The 11,448-nt window shown below is 38.1% G+C and overlaps 1 protein-coding gene across 3 annotated transcripts; it reads left to right on the top strand.

The window, feature by feature from the left end:
* The first annotated feature begins 606 nt into the window (after positions 1 to 606).
* LOC127877658 (E3 ubiquitin-protein ligase MYCBP2-like) lies at positions 607 to 11,448 on the top strand. 3 transcript variants are annotated; one of them, XM_052423738.1, is made up of 9 exons: positions 607 to 751; positions 3,993 to 4,226; positions 5,254 to 5,484; positions 7,069 to 7,132; positions 7,241 to 7,455; positions 8,391 to 8,498; positions 8,870 to 9,079; positions 9,963 to 10,067; positions 10,885 to 11,448. In XM_052423738.1, exons 1-9 carry the CDS (start codon positions 710 to 712, stop codon positions 11,143 to 11,145), a joined length of 1,470 nt encoding a protein of 489 aa, XP_052279698.1. In that variant the 5' UTR covers positions 607 to 709; the 3' UTR covers positions 11,146 to 11,448. The 3 variants fall into 3 exon arrangements, with proteins under 3 accessions (XP_052279698.1, XP_052279700.1, XP_052279699.1); XM_052423739.1 differs by lacking the exon at positions 607 to 751 and adding an exon at positions 820 to 1,009; XM_052423740.1 differs by lacking the exon at positions 8,870 to 9,079.

Genomic DNA, 11,448 nt, shown 5'->3' with positions numbered 1-11,448 from the left:
GCGGTGTGCGTGTAATTGTTGTCTAAATATCTAGATTTCACGCCTATATGCGAGTGCGTGTATAATGTTAACACATATAGCCGAACGCGTGTTCATTCTTCTCTAGCTATATTTGTCTCATTGCTGAGGGAACACGTGCATTTTTAATAATTTATAACATGTTACAATCCTTCTTTTGCGTCTCATGAATAAACGTTTTGCAATACAAATGACGTACTATGCCCTGCCAAAATAATATCGGAAGGGCTTATAGTATTAACTTCTCGCGCGTTCGTACGTTCGTTTGTATGTGTGCATGTATGTGTATGCGCGCGTGCGTGCGTTCATGTAAGTCTGTCTGTGTCCGGCTCATACCTTTGTTGCACATAATGGGATTTCAATAGATATTAGGACAACTGACCATCATATGAGTCGCGTTCTGAGAAAACTGATGAAGTTGATTTTTCGCTATAATTTGATTATTTATCATTCAAAATGATGTTTTCACTACTTAATATCAAAGCCACACGCTAACCACTTGTGCAAGAGATTGGAAACTAAGTACTTTGAATTTGACACACTTATGGAAACAATCCAAGGGAAGTCAATCCGAAAAAAATTGCGAAACTCGAGTTACCTGTTCTTGGTGTAAAGTTCACGGGGAAGTATTAATTGAATTCTGACGAACAGAAAATATTAATGGTATGTTAGTTTAATAAAACAAGGACCAATGAAGATTACGATAGAAGATGGGATTCTTGCTAAGTTTAAGGTATATTTTTAGAGAGTACTATGATTTCGTGATGTGTTAGAACTGCTACTTTCGATTTGCTTAACGCTTTTATTAAGTTAAATAATTATACATGTTGCTATTGCATATTATTATTAAGTAATTTAACCGTGCTTGTATTAAGGGTTCGGGTGGTCGTCATTTTAGTAATGCTTTCAAACCCATGTGCATAGATCAATATTGAATGAACGAAATGTTCGGATTCTACTTTGTAACGATAATATGAACAAAAAGAGAAAGGTAAAGATCAACCATTATCATAAACATGTAACAGTATAGGTGTAACCTGGCAAACTTGAGCTCAAATCATAATTAATTTTACAATTCTTGAACGTGAAGTATGAACAGTTATTTACACATAGCATATCATTAATCGATCTTAAAAATATTTCAAGCGTTTAAACATTTTAAAATAAATGCTGTTTTCAAAATCCGTGGTCATGTTCATTATTCTCTGCCAACGTATACATGTACATGTCAATTTCCCATGCCCTGGATTAATGCTCAATGTGTGTGCTGTTTCCTTGTGCATTTTTTGTAAATTATGTCATATATTTGCATAATACTTTTGAAAGGTTAAGTTATATGTTGTTAGCATGGAATTTGCAGTTGGCATTTGTATGAAATAAGGATTAATTTAGGATTAACAGTTTCTGCGAACTCTGTGCTGAGTGTGTGTATCAGAGAGGCTCCACGTGTTACGTCACCATACTTGGACTTTAACTTCAAAATATTTTTGCGTTTGCGCACGTTTTAGTCTATACATAGTATGGTATAAAATATGTATTATTGTAATTATGACCCGCGTAATCCGAAAATGGATATTATGCCATATTCTGGCAGCGTAGCCCGAGACTGACATGCGAATTCGCGCAGCCAGGTCAGGAGCTACTCTGTTCTATGTAAGTCCCGAAAGATTGCTTGGTTTAATGAGCTGACATAGTAAAACTCCTTGTCAGACTGCTTGAATGCGCAGGCTGGACTGGTTGGAGCTGCGCTTGCCGCATTTGGCCTAAGATACTTTTTCACATGACGCGGTTCATCACTATAAGAATAAATGTTGACGAAATATTATAAAATGTATTTTATTACAACGAAGAATGGAGGGATCCGTCCAGATCTGGAAGTATTTCGAGTTTAAAACTTGTTTCCTTTGTTATGTCAGTCCATTGTATTTTCTAAATAATTTCACTGAAATTGAAAGAATTGAAATAAAAAAACTACCAAATATTTTAAAAATTATATTGTTCTTTATCGACCATCATAAACTAGTGGGTAATGGCGACAGAGACGTTTAACGGATGTCAATTAAGTTGATGCTTTAAACCCGGCTTTTTTAGATTGAAGGTCATGACTGGAAACCGCCGTGTTTCCTGTGCTATCATCTGTTATCTGTCATCTGTTACCCATTATCTATGCACTTGATAAAAACTCTGCTTCACTACATTGAAATTCTGACTTTCTGATAACCGATACATCCAAAATACATGCACTACTCGTCTCAGCAATTGAATATGGCATGTAAAGAGTAAAAAACTTATATGGTAAAGCCACAGTCCCATATAAGCACAGTTGGACACGGCAGTCCCGAATCCGCCCGGATGAAGATCCAGGACGAACCGTGCGTTTTTAGCATTTTTGAGCGTCGACGGTCTTCCAAAGACCACCGCCCCAGCATCAAAACGGACCAATGCGGACAAACCCGGCAGCGAAACGGAATCAACACGATATCCACGCGGACTATCCCGGCAGAACTACTGAGTATTATGGACCAACACGGCAGAGACACGGATAATCCTGGATAAACACGGCATCTACACGGACGATCCCGGACCTACATGACAACGACACGAACTAACACGACGGCGACACGGACCAAACACGATCCACCCGGACCAAAAATAACTCGTATTAAACCAAGTTTTTTGGTAATACAATCATTTTGCAATGCCTCGTAGGCGTCCTGTAGTTTGACCTATTCGGCTTGATTGAGTGTTCTATGCGTGTCAGGATCTCTTGGTATATCTGATAGTCCATGCGCAGGAAATTAAAGATTTCCTTGGCTTCATCTTTCTTCAGTTCGTCCATAAGCCGTGCGTATTGATCCAGGTCTGGTCTTCTGGCGAGCCATTTTCTTACCCAGATCGTTCTCCTTTTCATTCTTTTCATTCTTTTCACCGGTGTAGATGCATTTTTTCGCGACTTTATTATGTATGTGTCGTAGCTACGCTTTAGCAATAGGATACTGTTATCAACCCGAGGGTTTTGAAGTAAAAGCTGGAATCACTTGTTCAGCATCAGCGTGTCCTCAGTCGTCATCTCATCGTCCATATTTCATCGTTTGAAGAACCGAAAAAAGTGAAACTGTTTTCAAATCGCCAAAATTTAAATGAACATCCGCCATCGTCCGTGTAATGCCGTGTATCTCAGTGATACTCCGTGTTTTCACCGTGTTTACACCGTGAAGGTCCTTGTTAGCACCCTGTCTATCAGTCATCATCTGTGTGTCCGCCGTGTTGTCACCGTATATGTCGATGTTCGCACCGTCTTCTTCCTTAGTAGCTTCATGCTGATCCGTGATGGAAGCGATAAAATCAAACTGTACCGGCGTATTCAGTGTAACCGCCGCGAAGGATTCTTCGACAAACGTACAACTGCCGCCATGGTCCTTGATGGTCCGGGCCTGAAACGTGTTCTCCGACAGTCATGGACGCACACGGACAACTAAGGCATAGATACGGCTGTCGCCGGACCCTATACAGCTGTCCCCGGACCCTACATGGCACCTACACGGATCATCCCGGATGTTTTCATCTTTCTGGTTTTGCACGGATCAACACGGCAGTTTTGAACCATTCAAAACTGCAGTGTTGGCCTCCCGTATCCCCAAGGACAATGCCAGAACTACAAGGATTGACACGGCGGCTACACGGTTTACATGCCGGCTCGGACCGGATATGAACCGTGTTGATCCGGCAGCTGTATGGGATTGGGGCTTAAGGTTTGTCCAGTGTTTTCAGCTAGCCTAATGAACTATATATATATATATTATAAGACTGTTAACAGGGATACTATTTACTCGTATATTAGCGGGCATCCACGAATGCCATCTTATTCGCGTATGAATTATCTCGGCCAATGGTTATTCAGCGCTTATTGCACTTGTACAGAAGCTTTCTTTTGCCATTCACGTGAACAATACATTTTTTGTCATTGTTTTCAGGCGGATGTGCTGGTCAACAGCGTTAATCAGATGCTGATGTTAAAGAGCGGAAAGACTTCCGGTTCCATACTTCGAGAGGCGGGCCCTGATATACAGAAGGAGTGCGCGCGCAAATACCCGAACGGGATCGCGTTCGGAGACATCGCCGTAACAAAGGCTTACAAACTTCAGTGCAAGAGCGTCTACCACGTGGCCATGCCGGCTTGGGACACGCCCTTTCTAGACCCACACCAGGTACTTTCTAGACCGCCATCGGTGTGTAACAGATAGTCCGTGTGAACGTGGCCCTCTGTCTATGATACCCCTATAAACACAGTTTAAAATGGGGGATGGGGTGGGCGAGGGATGAGTTTGAAGTGCAAGGGGAATGAGGAATTATTCTGGATTCACCATGTTGGTTGGTCGTTCCGTTCATGTATCTATTTGAGTTCTTGTCTTTAGAACAATGTCATCAACTTTTGTTCGAGCGTACATTAAACTTCCCACGATTTATGTTTAAGTGGTAGCGCGAAATTTTTTTTTTGGCAAAACATTTTTTCACTACCGGCAAATATCGTGAAACTGTATACTTTTGATTTTACAGGATTGTATGATAAGATTCGAAATAGCCGACTAGCAGCCATCTTAAATTCACCTTTGTGCTAATGAAACTTCATCATTTTGGGTGCATTGTAAGATATGAGACGGTGTTCCCCAATATCCACATATTTACCTTCAAGATTTAGATCATACTTTGACATAGAATGCCAGAATAAATTATTGCCATGGCTATACGTTTGCTAGAGCGGTAGGTGGTAATGGATTTTCCTAATTCAGTGATAGCACTTCTACTTTGAATTACCCTTATGTAATTCAGTAATGCGCACATGTCGGGCGGAGCTCCAAGCTTGATAGCACACGAATTTCGCTTTTCTTAAACACGGTCCTTTTTTCAAGATAACATGAATGTTAAAAAATGAAATTTTTAAAGGAAAATTTATTAACGTGTACAGCGTGTTTGACATAAACACAATTCGTATACATATTACGTCTTAACTCATGTATTACAATTCAAGTCAATATGCTTCATCAGGGAATACGCATACTAAATCATGCAAACTACTATTGACTCAAATTAATTTTGGGTTTAGGTATATGTATTTATAGATCGCATTGAAGATACGCGGATCCTATTGCAAACAATGTGTTTAATCTGAATTGGGAAACACATTCGTGTACATGTATAAGACAAGAATTATACTCAAACTTTTATTTATTTCAGATTCTTTGCCAAACAGTTTGCAACTGTCTGGAACGCGCCCATGCTGATAAAATGTCCTCCATGGCTCTTCCGGCCCTCGGATGCGGATTTCTAAACTTCCCACCAGATGTTGTCATGGACACCATTTCCGAGTGCGTTTCGAAATTCGAAGAGACCAGACCTAAGAGTACACTGAACCACGTGATCATTGTTATATACAACCAAGGTAGCGACGGACAACATATCAAACAGGCAGGTTGAGGTTTATCAACCAGAATTTAAACTTTTATAATAAATCGGTAGATGTAAATCAGTTATAAAGCTTGAAAAAAAGTTGTTTTTTCCCACTAACCTGATGACTCTAATTATTTTGCCGTTTGTTGTTGTTGTTGTTTTTGGAGGGGGTATTCTATGTTGAGTTATCGATTATTTTTTCTACATTTGTTCAAATTCATTTAATAAAGTTATAAGTTTACGATAATGTTTGGTGCATTCGATTATATTCGCAAAATAAGCTTTAAATTAACACACAAAGCCAAATTAAAGAATTTTTTAGTTTAAGTTAAAATGTTCTGTCATTTCATATCCTTATTAATTTTGGGCCTTAATGTTACCAATTAGACAATACAAAAATAGTTTGATTCTTAAAGTCGCCGATGCGTTTTCCCGATTTGCACGGAAAAAAAAAGAGAAAAACTTCCAGATATGCAAAAGAATTAAATATGTTATCGATGATATCAATTATATCCAAATGCGATTTAAATCGCTAATGTTTATGCAAACCGATATCCGATTCGTCAATTCAATCATATTAATCGCGTATTGCAAGCTTCCGTTTCTTTTTGTTTTAATATGGCGACCGACGCTGAAATGTTTGCTTTTGGACTTAAATTTCTGGATTTGAATTGTATTCGTCCAACCATTCTTCAGATAAAAATATTACCAGTTATTTTCTATAAAAAAATCTTTATCGAATACAATACCAGTATCAAAAAGTGTTTGTGTCATCTAAAATCCTGTGTCAAGAAACAATAACATAAACAGATGCGCAGCGATTCTGACTGTCTTTATATAACATATACGTACACAGCGGCAAAACCCCAACCAACCACTCAGATTAATAGTCCTTAGGGAGTTAAGTAACTTTTACATTGGGCTTATTTAATTATAAGCTAAACTATTGCCATTTTAATTAAATATTTGATATTGTTATTTAAGTATGTGTTTGCAGCTGTACATAGTATTATTAGATACTTTAGAAAGATATTACGTATGATATATTTCACCGATATTTGTCATATATATAGTGTATTGGTACGTATGATATTTTCTTAAAAGATAATTAAAGTCCCCGATAGATACAAATGACGATTAAAATAGTGAAGGAATCATCCACTGTTTTTCTTGTTCTTTTTATTTTGTATATTTTTTTTTCCTCTTCCTTGTAATTTTTTCCCAACATATTGCATCTATTTAAAAAATACCGCCGTATGGAGTTATATTTCAGTAGTAAAACATGCAGTCTGATCAATTTACAGTTCGTTTGTTTCATCGTTAACTATTAATGAACATGGAATTACGTAATAAAAAGAAATACTTTGTTCCTGTTGGATAAGCTTATGACTTACTACTATGTTGTTATGAACAAAATACCATGTACTTTAAAGGACCTGTTTGGTAAAGATGTGTAATGTGTTCCCCTTTCTGTTTGCATACCAAAATACCTAAATCGATGCAAAGTATAGAGTTATTTATACGTGTTATACCACTACCTACTACTAGCTTTGTATAATTATGTGTCACATTGGGTTTGTTATTTTCCATTTTCTCATGCAGAAATTTACAACCTCACAGAGACGGCACCACGAGTTATCAACAAAACGCCTCGCCGCTGTTAAAGGTAAGACAAAACAAATTGTTATTATTTTGATTTTAAAGCAAAATTAGATTGGTACTTCGGCCAAACCTTTTTGTTATTTTTTGTCGTGAAACATGGCATTTATTGTAGATTTTTCAATCACGTGCCGTAAAGAAACTAGTCAGAACGCTTGCGGGCGCGTGCTTGTGTGCGGTCACGGTTGTGTTGGGTACAAAAACGAGCCCAAGTGCCCGCCCTGTGTACACCCGACCTGTTACCAGAAATCATCAGGGCTAACACAGAGTGGGGAAGACGACTGCAGCATTTGCTACACGGATGAACTGAGAGAGGCGCCGGTTGTCATGGTAGCATATACATGTATTCGTTTAAAAAAAAGATATGTGTTTCTTTACTCCTTGATTTTTATGCCCCCCCCCCCCCCGTCCGTGCTCAATTTTTGTCCGGGCTATTTCTCCGCAATTAATGACCGGAATTCAATGAAACTTTATGGGAAGCTTCACTACCAAGAGGAGATGTGCGTATTATCAGCCGGTTCTGGTCGGATGATTTTTCACAGAGTTATCGCCCTTTGAAAATTTCCATTAACTGTACATATAGTGCAATTCTTGTTCGGGCTATTTCTCAGCAACTAATGACCGGAAAGCAATGAAACTTTATGGGAAGCTTCACTACCAAGAGGAGATGTGCATATTATCAGCGTGTTCTGGTCGGATGACTTTTCACAGATTTATGGCCCTTTGAAATTTTCCATTTACTGTACATATAGTGCAATTCTTGTCCGGGCTATTTCTCAGTAACTAATAACCGGAATTCAATGAAACTTTATGGGAAGCTTCACTACCAAGAGGAGATGTGCATATTATCAGCGGGTTCTTGTCGGATGATTTTTCACAGAGTTATGGCCCTTTGAAATTTTCTATAAAAAATTATTGTCCCCCAACTACTGTGCTCTCAAGACGTTTCCTTTTATCTGAATATATAGTGCAATATTGTGACAAATAAACATTTGGGGAGCATCACCCGTCTCGGACGGTTTCTTGTTGTATTTGTTAACGTCATTGATGTTGTTATTAAATGAAATTTCAGGTAAATTGTTGAATAATTGGGAAAAGGCATACATGATTTAGATTGGGTGGGATATCTTTTATCCAGGCAAGCATTTCCAATTTACTTTGCTGTAGTATAGTTCTACCAATTGTGGTTCTTTCTCTGACTGTCGTACAGTCTCCCCACTCTGTCTTTCGTACAATCGCTTATGCTATGAGTGTTTTGATTTCAGTTGCAGTGTGGTCACTTGTTCCACCTGCACTGCACGCGCCGAGTACTTGAGAACAAGTGGGTCGGTCACAGGCTAAATTTCACCTTTATGTTGTGTCCTTTGTGTAAGGTATGGTGAAATATTAGTTTATCCTAATAAAGTAAAGAATACAGTGCCTATATTAAACAGTGAAGGGTGTTAGCGGGGTTCTTTATTTTTATTAAGTTCAGTTCGTCGGTCAATTTGAGTGTATCATTCGATAGGTAGGTAATCGAGACGCATTCACTCATTGATAAGTCAGGTATAATAACAAAGTTGAATGTATAATTTAAATTACTTAATGATGTGTACTAAAATTTAATAGTGTTTATTTAGTCAATAAATTTCACGCAAAATCGTACTATATAGAAGGAATAATTCGTATACCATACCAGCGAACGATTAATTCCCCAGATTAACAAGATTTCATAAAAACTAGTCTTGTCCCCTTATCCATGCAGGTGCCTATCGAGCACCCTGTTCTGGACCCTACCCTGGCCCCACTGAAGGTCCTACGTGATGACGTCACGCGGAAGGCAGTGATGCGCCTGAAGTACGAGGGGCTTGAGAACTCTGCCCATATTGTTACCCCTACCAGCCCTTTCTTTAAGAAACCCGAGCTGTACGCGATGGATCATTATTCCTACTACCAGTGTTTTAAATGTCAAAAGGTGTGTTTCGTTATATACGTGTATCTCCACAAAAAAGGTAGGCATTAAGCAGTGCACTTGTTTCGTTCGCTTGTACGTCCTTACATACGTTCTAAAGCTTGTGTTTGGATCTTTACTTAAACTGCTTGGTGGATTGCGCCCAAACTCTTATAACCGAATGACCTTAATCTGAAGATAATCGTCGATCAGTCTGGCCATGATTATGTCCGTTTGTCTGTTTGACACTTGAGTATATAGTCCCCAACAGTTATTGTTCCCAACTCATCATAAACTGTTAAACGGGATTTTGCTCAAACTTTTACAACTGAGTGCCAATAATGCAATTATAGTCGTACATGAATTTTTTTTAACTGGAACCGTTTTTGACATAATTACGGCTCTTAGTTTTATAAGATATTTTCTCAAAAAGATGCGCACTTAATTCTTCTTAAACTATTTCGCTTAATATTTCAAAGCTTAATGTGCCTACGACCGGAAAGGCAGAATTATGGCTCTGTACTCAACTTATGTTCATCTGCTGTGTTAATTTTACAAAAAAAATTATAAATATCTGAAAAATCATCATGTAGATGTGATCGTAAGGTTTTAAGGTTTATAACACAATAAACAACGAGACACGAGAAATCACACTGAACCCAAGCGTTTTCTTTTTCCGATTCATAATAGGCGGACTTCTTTGTACGTCAAATCAAACGCACGACTGTGCTTGGTTACTTGTGACATGTCTAAAATACTTGAGAGCATAATGTAAAAAGAAACGTGTTTTGTTTTTGGCGTACTAGGTTTATAGTATGATTGGAAAAGTGCGTCGTTTTGAATAATTGTCACCAAGGAACACGTAGTGCTTTCACGCCGAACACAACCAACTCTATTTCTGCTGTAGGCGTATTTCGGGGGTGCGGCCCTGTGCGAGGGAGGGGCGGCTGATGGGGACATGAAGAGAGAGGAGCTGATATGCCCCGCCTGTGCGGGGCCGCAGATGGTGCAGGTCGGTGCTTTTGTGGTCTTAGAAATCCAATCAAGAAATAATTATTGCGGTAAGAAAGGGAATACACAAACACAAGTTTAAGTCAATTATTTAATTTTGGCCGAATACATTTTTTGGCTGTACTTCCAATAAAAAACATAGTATAAACACAAAGGTATTAGACAAGTCAAAGACAGCCAAAAACCTCCCTTAACATAAACATAAAATAAAATATGCAGCTTCATTAACATAAAGTAACCTGACAATTTAATATCTGTGTAATATTCATATATCATACACCAAGATACTAAACATAACTTAATACTAGCAAATATATGTTATATATAATGAGCCTGCATGATTTAATAGCAAATCTAATATGCAGTTCTCAAATCAAATCACTTTAACTGATAAGGGTGTGAGGGAGGGTTTAAAACAAACGTCCGCTCCGGATAAATACTAACGACTGAAAAGGCGCCAAAATGGGCGGACTATCATAATCGAGATTTCGCAATCGGGACAGAGTGGCCTCCCTTAATAATTGTTAAAATTAGTGATATGCGCTGTTTTACTACATCCGAAATATTTTGGTTCTATCGTACAACGATTTATAAAAATTACAACTTTCAAAAATACCATAGCACAATTTGTATTTGAACGAGGATTTGCATTTAACAAACGAGTAACAAAATGTCATGATGATTGCATATTGCTGTGCTTATTCAAGCAAATAATGCACGTACACGACTTCATATGTTATAAGTACAATTCCGTGGTCATAATAGAAACATTCGCTGTTACAAAATAATCCGTTGTACAGACTGCGCTCTGTTTTCAGAACTGTCCAACGCACGGCACTGACTACATCGAGTACAAATGTCGCTACTGTTGCAGCGTAGCAATCTTCTTCTGTTTCGGCAACACGCATTTCTGCAATACATGTCATGCGACACCGTATCATACCAAGTGTGCCCCCTGTCCCGCGGGTCCCGGGGGTCGACAGCTGACGGGGAAATGTCCCTTGGGAGTCAGGCATGCTCCAAACGGAGAGGAATGCTGTCTAGGATGCGGCTTGTGTGCAAATCTGCAGTCATTTTAGCTCTGATATATATTATTATTGCTTATGGGGACCGTGCCTTTTATATGAAATGTATATATGTTTGAATGATACATTTACTCTTACTATAGAACAATAATTGTACAGAATAAAAACTTGATATGAAAGTTTTTTTTAAATAATATTATCTTTTAATAAGAATTAATTAAGTGGTTGTTTAACATAAATGTTTGTCTTATATCTATTTATATTGTTATAAAAAGTCACCCTTTGAACATTGTTTGCGGGTATATATATTCATTATATAATTGCAAATTGATAAATATATATGCGTAAAACAGAGAA

Source organism: Dreissena polymorpha, chromosome 4, assembly GCF_020536995.1.
Source record: "Dreissena polymorpha isolate Duluth1 chromosome 4, UMN_Dpol_1.0, whole genome shotgun sequence".
In the NCBI taxonomy this organism is placed as follows: Eukaryota; Metazoa; Mollusca; class Bivalvia; order Myida; family Dreissenidae; genus Dreissena; species Dreissena polymorpha.
Note: the sequence above shows the minus strand (reverse complement) of the source record. Positions and strands in the feature narration are given on the sequence as shown.